Source organism: Aedes albopictus, chromosome 2 (genome assembly GCF_035046485.1).
Source record: "Aedes albopictus strain Foshan chromosome 2, AalbF5, whole genome shotgun sequence".
Classification (NCBI taxonomy): Eukaryota; Metazoa; Arthropoda; class Insecta; order Diptera; family Culicidae; genus Aedes; species Aedes albopictus.
The window spans coordinates 263,706,165-263,724,296 of NC_085137.1; the positions used below are offsets into that span (position 1 = coordinate 263,706,165).

The following is an 18,132-nucleotide window of genomic DNA, read 5'->3' on the forward strand; positions in this document are numbered from 1 at the left end:
TAATAGACTAACTGTTCTGCTGCGGTGCGGAGCACATGGTGTGACACAATGTGGGTGGATATGTGGCACGCGCATGAGTATACTGTATAAAGGTGTATGGTTAAGACACTCGTCACCACAGTCTTCATAAAAAAGACAAGACTTTGAAATAGAAAAAAAGGCCGTAGCTAAACAAAAACAGGATACAAGATGTTTCGTGTTTTAAATGCTAAACGTTTGTCCTTTTTATTTTGGCTCAAAAGCCTGCGGCGCACCTGAGAAGTGTTCACGGCGCACCAAGGCGCCGCGGTGCACAGTTTGAACAAATAAAAAGGATCTTGTTGCTGTTATCACTTTGAAAGCCTAACAAATGAGGCTACATATCAATGAAAACGATGGAAGTTTTAAAAATGGCATCTTACCCCTCTTCCCCCTTGTTCTGTACATCAGGCTGCCATATTCGATGCCACCGAAATTTGTGGGAGAAATCAAAGCCTCGAGGCCGCTCTATGCAGCGAAAACTGAAGCACAAATCCTTCACGCCGAGGACCTTGTACTTCTTTCAGGACCGATTCCCCAACCCATCATTCCGCCATTGACTGTTTTTGGCGTGCCGCTCTCCAAACCGAAGCAGAAAACACATCAGAAATAAAATAAACTGAAGCTGGAATCGCCGCCTATGATCATGATCCGGGAATGGACATCAGTTCCATTTCCCTGCCAACAATCTTCTGCTGTTCAACCAGACACGTCACGAAGTTTTCCAAATCAAAAGCCGGCCAGAAAGCAAAGTATGTGCAGCTGCAAAGCAAGCAGCTGCAGTAGTTCCAGGGAGGTTCCTCAGCATTTTGGATACACTGAAATAAATTTCGTTTCTACCGAATCCATGGTAAAATTGAGAACCGTACCAACAATTTTCAACCGACTGCAAAATACTGTTAAATGCACTGAAACATTGTCAATATTGCCATGCGTGAAGTACTTGTGACTGAAAACATTCTTGATGCTACTATTTTGGCATTGTAGTTTTAACCACGTTTATCCGAGACGCGCATCATTCAATTCGACGTGGTCGAAATTACTATGCCAAAAAAGTAGCATCAAAAATATTTTCATTAGCACTTTTGACGCATGGTAATATTGACAATTTTTCAGTATATTTAACAGAATTTTGCATTCGGTTGAAAATTGTTGGTACGGTTCACAATTTTACCATGGATTCGGTAGAAACGACAACAAAATTTATTTCAGTGTATGAAGAAGCCACACACTGAAATAAATTTTGTTGTGGAAACTACCGATTCCAGTAAAATTAATAACCGTACCTATGATTCTCAACCGACAACAAAATCTGTTAAGGTAACTGAAATATGCTTGAAATTACAATGCATTGTAGTAAACTCAACTAAAAGGGTAGTCGCCTCAACAACAAACCATTGTTAATTTTTCCTGGACAAGCATTTTACAACACAGTATGGTTAAAAATACAATGCTCAGTTGTTAAATTAAGATTATTTTTGGTAATGTTAACTGCACTGCTAGTTAAGTTGACAGTTTTTTAGTGGAATTAACTAGAAATTCCTGTCGGTTGAGAATCATAGGTACGGTTAGTAATTTTACTATGAAATCGGTGGTTTCCACAACAAAATTTATTTCAGTGCACTATGGGGGATTCCCATACAAGCAGGCGGACAAAAATATTTTTATCACATTTTCAAGGATTTCTTAGTGTTTTCTGTAGTTGATTCGGCCAAAAAAAAATATATAGTTTATGAAGATTTTTAAGTACCTCGATCAAGTTTTGAAAAGGGCGTATTTCCAATATGGCCAAATAACTAATAATATATAAAAAAAAAGTTTGAATTTGTTTAACTTTATCTTATTTTTTATTGTTTTCTTCACTTGAGATGATCATTGTGGATTTACTGCAAAAATGAGTTCCAAGGGAAATTTGCTTAAAATTTTTGAGAATCGTCGTTAAATCTCAAAGGGCGTTTCCATACGAAAAAAATGCTGAATCTCCCAAGACCGCAATTTACTGCAGCATTTCGCATTGAAAATCGTTAGTGTAGACCCAAAGTTTGACCTTAAACTGGTTTTGGGCCTGGGAATGTGTGGGAAAAAAATAGATGCCGATTAACAAGATTCGAATTGCCTTTTCCAACTTCTTCTTCTTTTAACGTTTTTCTTACAATTGGCATCTCTAGCGGTGTTGAGATAATTACATATTCAGAATCTGCATGCAAAACTGAGCCGAAATCCAAATTTTCATGAATGTTGGTGCTCGGGAACCTATTTAAAAATCAGTTTGAAGTTTGTATGGGAGCGATTTGTCGAATCACCTCTCATCGCATTTTGTACTGGGCGGAGCTGTCAAGCAGTTGCTCAGCTGTCAAAAGGTGATTTCTAAAAATCTATTTGAAATTGATTTTAGGTACCAAAATAAAGTTCGAAAAATCTGAAAAAATCATAGTGGTTCAGAAAAAGGTGCTCTTTCGTATAAAACCAAAAAACTAATACATTTTTCTTAATTTAAAAACCCAATTGTTCAACTATTTCACAAAACAACCTGTTTGTTGGAAAACTTGCTTCATTACCTTACGAATGATGTATTGAAACCTATAGAGAATGATGATATTAATTAGAAAATATCGTTTTGAAATTATATGTTGTTTTTTAGCGAAAATCGATTTTTTCAACTTTACTTAACTTTGATGCACAATATCTTTGTAACTACAACAGCTAGAAATTTTAAATTCTGGATTTCTCTTAGTTTATATGTTTATTATTGATAGAAAATTTCAGAACAAGGATTGGTGAAAGTCACTTTTTTTATTTTTGTCCGCCTGATACCCTATAGTGTACCGTTGGCAGTGCGCACGCCCCTCAAGCTTCCAGAAAACATCGTCCAGTTTCGGGTATGAATCCTCCAGAAGCATCATTCGAGTACGGAAGCCACTTTAGCGTCGGTCCTTTCACAGCTATTGTTTTTTTTTTTTTATTGAATCTCCATATTTCAAACTAAAATAATAGAAATAAAACCTAGAAGAGACTTTCGAACCTTTTATTTGTGAGATTTCAAAACGTAAACAAAAGAGAAGACACTGCCGTAGAACCACACGCATAGTAACAGAAACCATTCTACGATGGTTAAATTTACTATGCTGTTTATCTCACGCATAGTAGAATTAACTATGGAATCTGGTTTGAAAACACAATAAAACGTGAATATAGGGTAAAAGCTGTTTACTTTTCCATTAAATGCTTCCAGTTGGCGCCAGCAGCGAAAAGTGTAGACAAGAACCTTTATAGCATCTAGTTTCCAGAGCTGACAACTCGGCGGAGACACTGTCACTTGTATTCAATCCATCGTCTGTGCTACTCTCGGTTGTCAACTTTCTCAAATTTTCACCTCAAGCTCACGGAAGAATGGTGGTCAAGAACTGTCAAATCGTATGAGAAAATCGCGAAAAACGTTAATTGTTTGAAAACGGGAAAGTTTTGTGAAAAAATAGTGAATAAAAATCAAGAATGGTTTGCATTGGCTATTTCTTTTGTTTACTCCATGTTCCGGAATAGCTTATTCACCGAGAAAATTCGATTTTACTACCAAAACAAAAAAGAGCCATCAGTTATATATTAGTTTGGAATATTGATCTATTGAGCGACATAATAATTTTAACCCTGCACATGATAGCTTCAATAATGAATTATTGTCTACTAAAATCAAGTAGTAAAAGTGCTTTGATTTAACCCTCGTTTTGGTCAACGTTATGATGTCCCTTTTTTCAGGGTTTATATTCCATTCCATAGAAAAAAAAATATAGTGCTACTCCGGTTGTCATGAAACTTGGTGGGTAGTTAGAACCTTTTGTTTTATTTCGTCAATTGGGTTGAATAAAATATTGCTATTTTCTATAGCCTAAACGAAAGAGCCCATTTTTCTGATACAAACTTGATTTCATTACGTTCCTATTCCTTTGTTTTGTTGGTTAAATTAACAAAACAGTTTCATTTTCCGTGGATAGAATGACAGTTCAATCGATAAAACGATTTGTCCCATACAAACTTTAAATACATTTTAAAAATAGTTCCCGACCACCAAAAAATATGAAATTTAGGATTTCGCCTAATTTTTGGACGGTGCTTCCAACAATTAAATAATAGGGATACCCCTAAAGAACCCAATTAGGGTGACCAATTTTCAGATAGGGTGGTCCTAAAAATCAAGGTTTTTAGAAACTAAAAATTAAAAAAAAACATAACTTTTGAACCAGTTGACCGTTTTTAAACTTATTTTTTTTGTTTAAAAGCTATTTAAAAAAATCTGTTTAGCTGCAAAAAATATTTAAGTATATTAGTTATTTTTTACGTTTTTTTGGTCTTGGGACCAAAGAGGAACTCTGGTTTTATATTTTCATCAAAAAGTTCAGGAAATTTGGCGTAGCATATCAGAAAATCAGGAATGTATGTTTTTAGTTTTTGAAAAATATATATTTGCAAACGCAGAAAAAACTATGTTAAAATCAAAAATATTTGAGGTAAATTTACACTACAAAATTCACTGTCTTCAGCCAGATGTTGCACAGACTAAACATTACTACTAATAATTGAAATGCAACACTCATATCACGCAGTGGCCCAATATGTATAAGGTTTTCTATTTGGAAGCGGCAATCGTACCCACACTTCGAGGCTTCCTAAACCCCTAAACAATGAACGCCGCTAACCACATGGGCAAGATGATCAAAATAGTTATTTATGTAACGAGTTGCAAAAAGTTGATTTTATCAGCATGAGTCGTACATTTATCCAGCGAGGCTTGCTGAGTTAGATACATGGGAATAGTGCTGCAAAAATCGAGCAACGAGTTCCTTACAACATTTTATGCAATGATTTTTTCATTATACAACTTATTTGAGTTCCATTATGTTCATAATGCAACTCAAATGAGTTGCATTATGAACATTATGCAACTATTTTGAAATTTGAATTGATCGTTAAATGCATGTACCAAGCCGTTTTGAAGAGTGTTACGTCTGTTTGTCTGTGGACACTTCCTTCTTTAGGAAATTTAAAGTAATTTTTATCGCCAAAAGAAATTGATCTGATCTTTAGACACCATGAACATGTCCCTGTTTTGAAAATGCCCGTAATTCCCAGGAGTTAAGGTTGGCTTTGCAATGTAATAATTAGGTTGGAATAAAATCCGAGGCGTTGTTAATTTAAACAGTCATAGGGTAAAAGGGTATAATGCGTCCCACCGGGGCAAAACGCCCCTCATCATTTTCTAGCGATTCAAGCGCCCTTCGCATGTGTGATCGATAAGAAATCTCAAATATTGAAGAATTATTGCCATCAAGCTGGTCCGTTAGTAGATTGGTACAGAAAAGCAATAAAAATATCGAAAAGTCTGAAATCGAGGCTTTTGGCGTAATATTTTACCTCTTGTGAGCTTACTTCATTGTAAACGAAGCTAGTTCTGTTCGCTTGTATTACTTTGCAACTTTTATGCAGTTAAACACTTGTTGAAAGACCCTCCTAGGATAAGCATGTGGTGGAATTATCCCCTGGGACAGTTTTATCACGGGGCTGGACGTTTTTCTTTGGAGGGGGCGTATTGCCCCGTTTGTTTTGAAAAGGCAAATTTAGGAACGTTTTCGAAAACCGTTTCAAAGCTTCCATAGCCACGTCTCCAAAGGCAAAGTTCGCATGCAACACTTCACTAACTTTAGTAACCACGATTTGCAGTGAACAATAGATGGAATAAGGCGCTAGTTTCAGATATATTGCCATTTCTGCTTAGGGGGGGCATATTATACCTGTTTACCCTATCAATTATAACATGATGCGTAAATAATTAAACAATCCAGCGAAATTGTACCTACTTTTTAAATGATTGACAGAACATTGCTAATGCTTTCGCACGCTGCATGCGTTCAGTTTTCTATAAACATATTTTCGAGTTGCTTTTTCTCCCATTAATTATCATTCTTCTTATCGTTTTCTCGCGATAAAAAAAACTCTCGTGTACCTAAGTACAAGTACACAGGGTCAAATATATGATAAGGAGAGAACTCAAGAGACAACAACTGTTTGACATCGAGTCAAACAAGATGTTTGACCAATGGTTTATTTTTAGACAAATATTTGACCCTGTGTACCGGGATCTTAAGATTAGTAAAAAAAACGTTGTGAACCATATTGCTGAAATATATTTAGAACATCCTTAATTCTTTGGGGAAATGTAATAGTGAGCCGAGCGAGAGACCCAGCATCCCAAAAATTACTTTTACTATTGTGTGCACGTGATCCTAATCTACTGTGACATTCTATTGAAAAGAAGGATACTCACCAGCCAGCTGTGTCAATGCATATTTGCTATCCGAATTATATCCTTTTGAAGTGTATAACGCCATGTTAGCGCTAGTGATATAGAGCGCTTCAACACGTTTTTGTCGAATTTGCATTAATAGTAGGGTATTTGCTTTCCGATATTCCAAAATAATGTGAACATTATGTTCAGCTCACCAAGAGCTTGGATTCACACCGAATGCACTAAATCATATCTTATTGTGTGATGCATGCTCATAAGCACGAAACCCTCATTGTAACCAGTTAATTCCCTACTCAATCACCAGGGACAATCTTCTTTTGCATATATATATCTTCCCTTTTTAATCACTTTGATAATCACTATCACCGACGGGGGATATAGAACTACAATCAAACTGTTTCAATTACTGTCGTGCATCATACGACTAGTTGGCAAAGGTGAAAATGGTTTGGTTTTTCATAATTAGTCAGCAAGGTGCAGAAAAATTGAAAAGCGAAAAATCCTACGAGCTGAGCTTTTTACACGACACATACTCAATGCTATCTCAGATTCGACTGTTGATGATACTATCTAAAGGAGAATTGAGAGACTAGACAAATATTCCTTCCGTGGCAAGCGAACTGAAAATGGGCAAAGAGAGCGGCAGGACAAAAGAGAAAATTTAATTTTCACCACTTTGAGAATACAAAAGCTGCCGCATGCGTTTTCCCAGAAACCAGAGCACAGCATCCCTCTGCCTTATAAATTGAGTATTTATTCCTTGCACTACACGCTAGTTTGGGAATACTTATTAAATGAGTCTAAATCACCCATTTTTTTGATTCTGTATTTAGCTGTCAAATAATGGGTATTTTCCATATTTTGAAGTTCAGCCCACCAACCATAGAATGGGTACAGTTGTGCTGAAGCTCTCAGTCCATATACATGTGTTTGCATTGTGCTCTGTTGGATTATTTCCATAGTTATGGCTAGTTTCCACTTCGTACGTACTGTGCAAAAAGATAGGACAAGAAATGGTCAAGTAATGATTCCGCTTCAAAATTACTTGTTTGGGATAGGCAAAATTTTTTCTCACCAAAGCAGTGAGCAGTTCGCAGATAGCAAGTAAGGAAAAAAGTGTAACACGGCTCCCGTGCGAATCAAATGGAGCTGTCACTTTTCCGTGCGGAAAAATAATCTGTGTTATTATTTCGTAAGGAAAAGTAACGTTTCTCTCCATACTGGATCAGTTGTCAAAATTACTTGCGGAAAAAGGTGGAATTTTACTTCTCTGCTCTACTTGGCAACAGGAAACTTGGCTTTAAGATCGATTTAAAGTCATCGAAAAGCGACCGAGCTTTGAAGATGTCTATAGACGAATTTTGCCCCAAATCGTATTGATGATGATGGTCCCGCCACATACCCCTACAAAGGTTTGAGCTAGACGATATATCTTTAAGATAATTATTAACTATGATCAATGAAATCAGATTTGCAAACTAAATACGGTCTGATTCTTTTTACAGATATAAACAACATTATAATTTGTCATACTATACAGCAAAAACATAAATTTCAAAATACTACTGCTCTCAACTACAGATGTTTGCAAGCGTTACTAGTGATCATGAAAGATCAGAAAATCAAAAATATTGCGAGGATTGATAACGTTCGCGCGATGTCAAAACAGTCGACAATATTCTCATTCTCAAGAAATTCCCGACATTCAACTGAACAACTGACTTCTAATCTACAGAATCCTTCAACAGTACAAATATTCCACATAATAAATAAATACAAAAATGTCATTTATACAGGGGATGGCCAAAATGTTTGGGATAGGCAACTTTTTTTTCTCTCACAAAAAAGTTCAACATGCTATAACTTTTCATAGAGCGCATCAAAAAATCTTAAATTTTGACTGTTTGTCAACCTACTATATGTGCATCATTGGTACAAATTTGGGCTCGATTGATTAATATTTCGCAAAGTAAGAACCGTTCGGGTAAAACACTATTTTTTAGACAACTCATTTTTGAGCTGTCATATCTCGGAAACCAGTGAACCGAAATGAATGAAATTTTGAACGTACACTAACAATATGTGAATGCTTCTCAAAGTATTAAAACATTGGTACTTTTTAAACGTTAAAAAAAGTTATCATGGATTCACATTTTTTGGATTTTTCTCGAAAAAATGTAATTTTTTTACATCAACGTGAATAAATTTTAGTGTTGATATCCAAAGATTTTCCACTTCTGTTCTCAAATTATCTCTAATCAGATATATTGGAGGCTATTTAGATTGAAGGAAGAACACATTGAATAATTTTTGTGTGGTATTGTAAATTTGACTTATTTTCCTCTATACGAGTAAAAACTTCAACCCGGTATAACTTAATTCGCCATGAGAAAATATTACATTTTATAACGTCGTATTAAGTATCAATATATTGTTGATAAACGTTAAAAAATTCATTCAATTCGGTTCACGGGTTTCCGAGATATGACAGTTCAAAAATTAGTTGTCCAAATAATAGTGTTTTACCCGAACGGTTCTAACTTCGCGAAAAATTGATCAATCGAGCCCAAATTTGTACCAATGATGCACATATAATAGGTTGACAAACAGTCAAAATTTGAGATTTTTAGATGCACTCTATAAAAAGTTACAGCATGTTGAATTTTATTGTGGGAGAAAAAAAGTTGCCTATCCCAAACATTTTGGCCATCCCCTGTACTTGTCACCGCGCGCGAGACTCAAACTTTTGTAGACTACACAAAATAAGTTCAGTTAATAATACTAGGTCAAGAAATATAAAATCCATCATCATCATCGGGACGACCATTATAGTTTGTTCGTGCCTCCTATTACAAAAATATAAATTGTCCACACAAAATATCCGTTGGTAAACTTCGTCAAGATACAAAATCTAGTCAAAAATAAAAAGTCAACAGAGTAGCTGTTCAAAAAGCTGCTTTTACGTGTGAAATACATAGTCTCTTAAACTGTGGTAGAGTTACTGCATTCGTGATGTAGTCAGGCATTGAATTGAAAACATTTATACCTTTATAATACAAGGAATTTTGTGAAGCAACATGCAAAAAGTAGGGTGTTCGTATTTGATCCGCGTTTCTAGTGTTATAACTATGAATGTCACTTCCTCTTTCAATTCGGTCACACAAATATCTAGGTAGCATACCATTCTTTAATGTAAAAATGAACACCAACGTTAAATACACAATTCTTTGCTTCACTGACAACCACTGAAGGGCGTCCAACAAAAAAGTTGAAGAAGTGAATTTGTTACATCTTAAAATCAACCGCATTATTTTATTTTGCAAACGCTGTAGCCTTGATATTTGTGTTTCATTAGCTAAGAACAATTGGACGGGCAGAACTCAATGTGTGGAGAAATGATTGATTTGTACAACTGTATTTTACTAGCAATAGTCAAATCGTTTTTTAATCGACATAGAATACCATACTTTTTGGCTATTTTCTTGATGACATTGTCGATGTGAGCGTCAAACTTTAGTCTGTCATCAATAATCACGCCAAGATATTTAATTTCGCGCACGCGAGCAATTGTCTCACTGTCAATTTCTACAGACACTTCATAGTTTACTCGATTCCGCGAAATGACCATGCATTTAGTTTTACTTATGTTCAATTTCAACTGTTTGTACTTCAACCATTTACTCAGAGAACGTAAATCTGCATTCATCTGTGAAACGGCTTCCCCTAGATCTTTGGCTGCAATGAATATAACGGTATCATCAGCAAAAAGATTGATATCGCAAAATCGTAAGACTCGCGCATGTCATTTATATACATAATGAATAAAACGGGTCCTAATACACTCCCCTGTGGTACGCCAAGGCTGTTCGTCACGGGGCTCGAAATTGAATCATTGAAAGTAGTCCGTTGGGTTCTGTCACACAAATAGCTTTCGAACCATCTATATGCAGAACCCGCAAATCCAAAGCGCTTTATTGTTTTCAACAACAAGGGCCGAGAAATTGTTTCAAAAGCGCGTTTCAGATCCAAAAAAACAGCAACAATCGTATCTTTACGCTCTAGTTTTTCTTTCCATTTCGCTAGCACCAGATTCAATGCGGTTTCACAGGAATGACCTTCCCGATATCCCGATTGCTCTGGTACTAGCAAATTAAAACTATTTAAATATGCTAATAGCTGGCCTTTTACAACAAGTTCCAAAATTTTCTCTAATGTGTGCAACATGTTGATGGGACGAAACTCTTCGGCTTTAATCGTTCCAGCAACTTTTTGAATAGGAATCACCAAAAATACCTTCCAAACGTGTGGCACGTGCCCACTTTGTAAACGAATCATTAATCAGGTACAGCGGATTGTGTCCGATGACATCAAAGCAATCCTGTATAACTCTTGCATTTACATTATCTACGCCAGCCGTTTTGCCCATAGAAAAGCAAATATTTTTTAATTCTTCCAATGTTATAGGGTGAAAAGATTCAAATCTACTATTGACGTTAAATGGCTGTTTTAATTCATCAGGCTCATCTACTAATGCAATTGATTGATTAATAGATGAAACACTATCGACGAAATATTCATTAAATCTACACGCTATATTTTGTTCAGACTCTTCTAATGTGCCATTAAAGGTAATGGAACGCGGTTTTGAGTTACTAGGTTTCAACAAAGACTTTAAAATTTTCCATAACTCTTTGCTGTTGTTTTGATGCTGATCAATTTTCCTCTGAACATACTCGCAACGAGTTTGTTTAACTAATTGCGAGTATTTATTGCGCGCGACCTTGTACCTTCTCCAATTATTAAAACTTTAATTTCTACGCCATTTTTTGTACAGTTTGTCTCTATTGCGTTTAAGACGCTTCTTCTTCTTCTTCTTGGCGTTACGTCCTCATTGGGACAAAGCCTGCTTCTCAGCTTAGTGTTCTATGAGCACTTCCACAGTTATTAACTGAGAGCTTCCTCTGCCAATGACCATTTTGCATGCGTATATCGTGTGGCAGGCACGAAGATACTCTATGCCCAAGGAAGTCAAGGAAATTTCCTTTACGAAAAGATCCTGGACCGACCGGGAATCGAACCCGTCACCCTCAGCATGGTCATGCTGAATACCCGTGCGTTTACCGCCTCGGCTATATGGGCCCTGCGTTTAAGACGCAGTAGATCCAAATTGTACCAGGATTCGGAGTTGGCAGCAGCCTTTCAGATTACAATGAAACTTTCTGGGTGTATAGACCTTGACTAGATAAGCCACTTTGCATACTTAGTTTCTTCAAAAATTATCTAGACTATCTTTTAAAAAGGGCTAAACTATTTTTTACCGATTTTTTTCAAATGTGTTTAATAAAAAAATGACTACTCCTACAAGAAAGTGTTGTATGGGTGATTATCACTAAATACGTCAAGTGTCAAGAAAAAAATATTGAAAAAAAAATCCAAATTGAGTCCTACACTGAATAAAATCGTTTTTAAAAATTCAAAGTCAATTTACAAAAAAAAACACCATCTTCGATTTCGATGAAATTTTGTCTCATGGTAGCTAATTATGTTCCCCACCTAGACTGAAAAAAGTCATTTTTAAATTCAAAGTCGATTCAAAAACAAAAACACCATTTTTTTTTTGAGGCAAACTTTTTTCCTTAAAAGTGCCCGTCTTGTGGTGTATGGACGGTTGGTGAGGAACAAACCCAAGTAACCACGAAGCCGAATATAAGTGCATCAATTTTGCTGTATATTTATATTTAAAATTGTGAATATAATGCTGCATTACTTTAAACACCTCATTGAAGCAATATTAAAGTCGAAAAGGGCCCCACTACAATCAAATTAATGCCACCTATTGCAGCACGTTGACAGCCATTGCTAAAGTAACATAAATGCATGTGCTGTACATTGGCATTTACACATGCTAAATACGTGCAACACGAAAAGCCAAAATAAAAATCTATTTTCAGCACCGCTTCTTTATCGACGATACTAATTCCCCCACACATGAATGTTTTAACCTTTTTTTTTTGTCGCCGGGTCGGGAGTCGAACCAGAATTATTTTTTTTTGTTTTAGAATAATGTATTGATTTTTTGATTTTATACGAAAGAGCACCTTTTTCTGAACTACTATGATTTTTTCAGATTTTTAGAACTTTACTTTGATACCTAAAATCAATTACAAAGAGATTTTTTGAAATCACTTTTTACAGCTGAGCAACTGCTTGACAGCTCCGCCCAGTACAAAATGCGACGAGGGGTGATTCGACAAATCGCTCCCATACAAACTTCAAACTGATTTTTAAATAGGTTCCCGGGCACCAAAATTCATGAAAATTTGGATTTCGGCTCAGTTTTGCATGCAGATTCAGAATTTGGTATTATCTCAACATAGCTAAAGAAGCCAATTGTTGAAGACCACTAGATGAGTTCCATACGCGCTGGCGCCTTGGACCGTTTCTGCTGCAGTGATAACAACAGATATTTCATTAACTAAAAGGAGACTGTTCTTCTGTCTCAATCATTGCAGTAGAGGGCAAAACGACTATGTCATATGTAATAGAATCCCTGTAATCACATTCTGATAATCACTGATAAGTACATAATGCATTTTAGAATACATATAATCAATATAAGAAATTCAAAACACCCTTCGCACACTGCTCACATGCTAGTTGTGGTTTCCATAATTATTGGCTTGTGATAGGGAATCGGACCACTTGGGCGGTGGCTTCTATTTTCGTCTGTTTTCCGCTATAACTCAGTCAAATTTGAACCAATTGACACAATTTTTGGAATGCGGTGAGATAGGTGTAGTATCTACCCGTGTTCAACATTTCAAGTCAATTGGTTCAAAATTGACTGAGTTATAGTGGGAAACAGACGAATATAGAAGCCACCCCCCAAGTGGCGCGATACCCTATCACAAGCCAATAATTATGGAAACCACAACTAGCATGTGAGCAGTGTGCGAATGAATTTTGGTGCCCGGGAATCTATTTAAAAATCAGTTTGAAGTTTGTATGGGAGCGATTTGTCGAATCACCCCTCGTCGCATTTTGTACTGGGCGGAACTGTCAAGCAGTTGCTCAGCTGTCAAAAAGTGATTTCCAAAAATCTCTTTGTAATTGACATATTTTTGTGTTTACGTATCTAGTAGGGGTTAGTCACATATCGTCAATATTTACAACTACTTATCGAATGGGTTAACACGTTATTTTTAGAGAGGTTTTCAATTTGACAATCCAAAGGAGATGAATAAGAAATCCGAATTAGTTCAACTATAATTTCTGAATGAATTACTTCCACTGATGCATCGATGACTTAAAATACGCACTCACACACTTCGATTGCCAGGGCCCTTGGCTTTTTTCACACTCACACTCATACTATTTAATACACGCATACCAGACCAACTATTTCACCTTTTCCTTAACAAAAATATGATTAGCTGTCCTTGATCTCTGACTGGTTTACGACATTATCCCGAAATCATGAAGATGGGGTTTCAGAAAACGTGACCATTTATTATTTTCTGTTTAAAGTTTTTTTTTTCATAAACCTTAACAGAACTGCTGAAATTAGATTTGATGTTGAACAATTTTGTAGAAACATACTTTCATCACTCCGTGGACCTCAGTTAAGAATCGCTGCTCTTTTGAAGGTTCAAGTGGCACGCGGGCCACCAACCGATATTTTTCCCTTTCGTATCTTCCAATTCGTAAGACGAGTTTCCGCGTTTCCCGACGATTTTGCATGGAACGTAGAGAGGGCCATATTTGGCGTTATATCGTTCACCGGCGCTCGAGATTTTGAAATTTTTACGGAAAACTAACTGACCGATTTGGAAATCTGCCGGAGATTTCCTGATCCGAAGATTGTAGTTGTGTGACGACTTCAAGTAGGCCTTTTCAAGGTTTTTCGAAACAAAATCTAGTATTTGTTTTGTAATATGTTTCGTCCTCTTGACATAATTCGACAGGCTTTCCTCTGCCCCTTGAGGCTCTTTTTTTGAAATCTTCTCCTGAGAGATTTATTTCATGTCCATGTAACACAAAAAATGGGGTACATCCGGTCAACGAATGGACAGTGTTATTTAAAACAAACTGGATTTCCGGCACTCTCGAATCCCAAACTCGTTGATCCTCGCGTACATATGTGCGTATGCACGCGTTGATTGTCCTGTGGACCCTTTCAACCGGGTTAGATTGACTGTGATGGCGAGTAGTTAGAAAATGTTTGATTTGGAAGTCATCTAAAAGTGACTTGAAATGCTTCGAGGTAAAACTGGCACCATTGTCCGTAATGACGATTTGGGGAGCTGAATTTCTCCAGAACCATTCTTCTTTCAGTATCCTGCAGACCTCATTGACGTCGATTCGTTTTAGAGGGTACAACTGAACCCACTTACTGAAGACGTCCAAAATCACTAGTAAGTATTGGTTTCTGCTTTTACTCAGTGTAATTGGTCCTATGAAATCCATAGATATTATTTGCCATGGCCTATTAGCAATCCGCTGTTCCCCCATTTTGGGCCTGCACTAGTGAGATCACCGAGGCAGAAATTCTATCTGCTATAAGAGCAAGTGCGTCTAGAAAATCCCCGGGCTGCGACGGCATCCCACGAGAGTTCTACCTCCGCATGTTTGACGTCATCCACCGAGAGTTAAATCTCTTGCTCAACGAAGCACTTGCCGGCAATCTCCCGTCGGCGTTTGTGGAGGGAATTATCGTGCTGGTGAAGAAGAAGGGAGGAGACAACACGGCCCGATCGTATCGCCCCATCTCGTTGCTTAACAGCGACTACAAGCTGCTCTCACGCATTATAAAATCTCGCCTAGAAAATGTGATGAGAGTCCACCATGTGCTGAGCGACGGGCAGCAATGCTCCAACTCAGAGCACAACATCTTTCAGGCAACCCTCGCACTAAAGGACCGAATCGCCAGCCCCGTCATCAACGTCGAGCTGGCAAGCTCATCAGTTTCGATCTACAGAACGCTTTCGATCGTGTCCGACACTCCTTTCTTTTCCGGACCATGCGCTCGCTCGGGTTCAACCAAGAACTCATCTCTCTTCTTTCCGGCATTGCCAATCGGTCCACTTCTCGGCTGTTAGTTAACGGGCACCTCTCTCGGCCGTTTGAAATCCAGCGCTCGGTCAGGCAAGGGGACCCGTTGTCCATGCACCTCTTCGTGCTGTATCTCCTCCCCCTGGTTCGTAGACTCGAACAAGCATGTGGGACGATCTGCTGGTCGCGTATGCGGACGACATCAGCGTGATCGTAACATCAGCTGAGCAGATTGATGCCATGAAGGAAATATTTGTTCGTTTCGGTTTGGCAGCCGGCGCGCGATTGAATGAGCGCAAAACAATCGCCATCAACGTTGGGTTCTGCGACGAAAACGTAATTACCCGGTGGTTACAGACAGACCACACTATCAAGATATTGGGTGTTGTGTTTACGAACTCAATACGTTTGATGACCACTATCAACTGGGATGCGATGGTGAGAAAGTTTGCGCAGCAAATGTGGTTGCATTCCCTGCGGGCGCTGACTCTGCAGCAGAAAGTAACCATGCTCAACATGTTCGGAACATCGAAACTGTGGTATCTATCATCAACATTGCCACCTTTCGCAGTTCACACGGCCAAGATCACCTCTTTGATGGGTAAGTTCCTATGGCGAGGAATACCCGCTCGTGTACCGATGACCCAGCTGGCCCGCAGCAAAGAACAAGGTGGCCTAAATATGCATCTTCCTGCTTTCAAAAGCAAATCGCTTGCGATCAACAGGTGTCTCAAGGAGATCGACTCCCTTCCCCATTATAAATCCCTCATCTTCCATGATCATCCTCGCCCAGCAATCTCAATAGATAATCCTGACATTAAGCTTATCCTTTCCAACCTTTCCCACATTCCACTCCAAATCCAACAAAACCCCTCCGCCGATCAAATCCACCGGTACTTTGTGCTATCATCACAGCCTGCTGTTCCAGCGGCTCCTTTGGTTCATCAACCGCGCCCATCCACTTCCCACTCTGTGGATGCTTCGGGTTCCCGTCAAGTCAGCATGGCAGTCCAAACTCCATGCTCCATGACACTTCTGGAAACGGTTGTTCTCAACATCGTGGATGATCACGGCAACACGCACAAGGCTTGAGCTCTCCTTGATTCGGCATCGATGTCGAATTTCATTTCGAAACCGCTGGCGAAGAACCTCTACAGTCGCCGCTCTCCAGTGGATGTGTCCGTCGCAGGCATCGGATCATCCACGCAGAAAATCAGTAGTGCCATTACTGCCACCATCGAGTCGGGAGATCGAACGATCTCGATAAAACTGCAGTTTTTGGTACTGAAGCAGCTGTCGTCAGATCTGCCAACAATGCCGATAGATATCTCGGCATGGAAGTTGCCCAACGTGCAGCTAGCAGATCCGCAGTTCAGTGTCCCCGGAAGTGTTGACCCCGTCATCGGTAGTGAAACCTACTGGAAACTCCACACGGGACGGAAGATTTCTCTGGGTGAAGGTCTTCCGTGGGTAGTCGAAACTCCATTTGGTTGGGCGGTCACTGGTCCCGCCTCTCGCTCGGCTACCTGCATTCCACGTCTCTGCTACCTCTCTACAGCTGATGATCGACTGAAAGCCGCTCTACATAAACTCTGGGACATGGAAACAACTCCATCGACTCCAGTTCGATCGTCCGAAGAAAACCGCCTTGAAGAGCTGTACGCTGCAACGACGACGCGTGATACGACAGGAAGGTATATCGTTAGACTCCCAAGAACCGAAGAACGACGCTGGGTTTCGAACGCTCAGGAAGAGCTGAAGGATGATCCACCGGAAGATCTGGTTATCCAACCATTCACGGCGTGCAAGATGAGCAGGCGATCCCCACGCTCGGTCTTCTTTTGGATCCGAAGGCCATCAACTTCCGAGTCAAGCTAGACTCTCTCCCCGCTGCCATCCGAACCATGCACAAAGTGATGTCGTACATCGCTCAAGTTTTCGAACCGCCAGACTGCTGGCCCAAAACCACCATCGACCAAGCAAACTCTCCCGCGGCGCCCGAGAAAGGACGCAAAACTGTGGCGATGACCGCCGCACAAGCAACATTCTTCAGAGATTTGTTCTTCAGTTATTCCCGCAACAACAAGCTTCGCCGAGTAGCAGCATTTCGCAATCGCTATCGGCTTCATCTAAAGGAGCGCACACAGTTGCGCCGGTCCGGATCGGACACCGCTTCGCTAAGTGTCAGCAGCCGATCAAAGACTCCACCTATTCCACCACTCACCACCGCCGAGCTCCACCACAATGAGCATCTCATCTGCCGTCTCGCACAGCACGAAACATTTGCTGAAGAGTGCTTAGACCTAGCAATCGGCGATCGTGTCGCCAAGTCATCAGCACTCAAGTGGTTGAAACCCTTCATCGACGAAGACGGTACCCTCCGCGTCGGTGGTCGGCTGCGTACCGCCGCATTATCCATCGCCAACAAACACCCGATGGTTCTGTTTGCCAAACATCCGCTGTCTGCACTGCTGGCTAGCAGTTATCACGTTAGCCTACTGCACGCAGGGCCACAACTCCTGCTAGTCACTCTGCGCCAGAAGTTCTGGATCCTTGTCGGCAGAAATCTTGTGAAGTCCGTCTTCCACCAATGCCACACTTGTTTCCCACCCAAGCCCACTCTAGTCCAGCAGAGCACAGCCGATCTGCCGGGCACGCGAACTTCACCAACGTGTCTATCTTCTGTGTATGGAACCGAAAACTATGGACCGTTATACGTGAAGACAAGTTCGAAAATGAGATCCTACCAAACTCTACGTGGCCCT

The 18,132-nt window shown here is 39.4% G+C and overlaps 2 protein-coding genes across 2 annotated transcripts in view; one reads left to right on the forward strand and one right to left on the reverse strand.

Annotated features, from left to right (window-relative positions):
- LOC109411553 (uncharacterized) overlaps nucleotides 1-6,924 on the reverse strand; it is a 239,126-nt gene extending 232,202 nt beyond the window's left edge. Inside the window, exon 1 of the mRNA XM_062851707.1 lies at nucleotides 6,335-6,924. The gene's annotated coding sequence lies outside the window, so the exon portion shown is untranslated. The remainder of the gene's footprint in view (nucleotides 1-6,334) is intronic.
- Nucleotides 6,925-16,480: 9,556 nt separating this feature from the next.
- Nucleotides 16,481-17,245, forward strand: LOC109422011 (uncharacterized). Its single transcript, XM_019696655.1, has one exon. It carries the CDS (start codon nucleotides 16,481-16,483, stop codon nucleotides 17,243-17,245), a length of 765 nt encoding a protein of 254 aa, XP_019552200.1.
- Nucleotides 17,246-18,132: the final 887 nt, after the last annotated feature.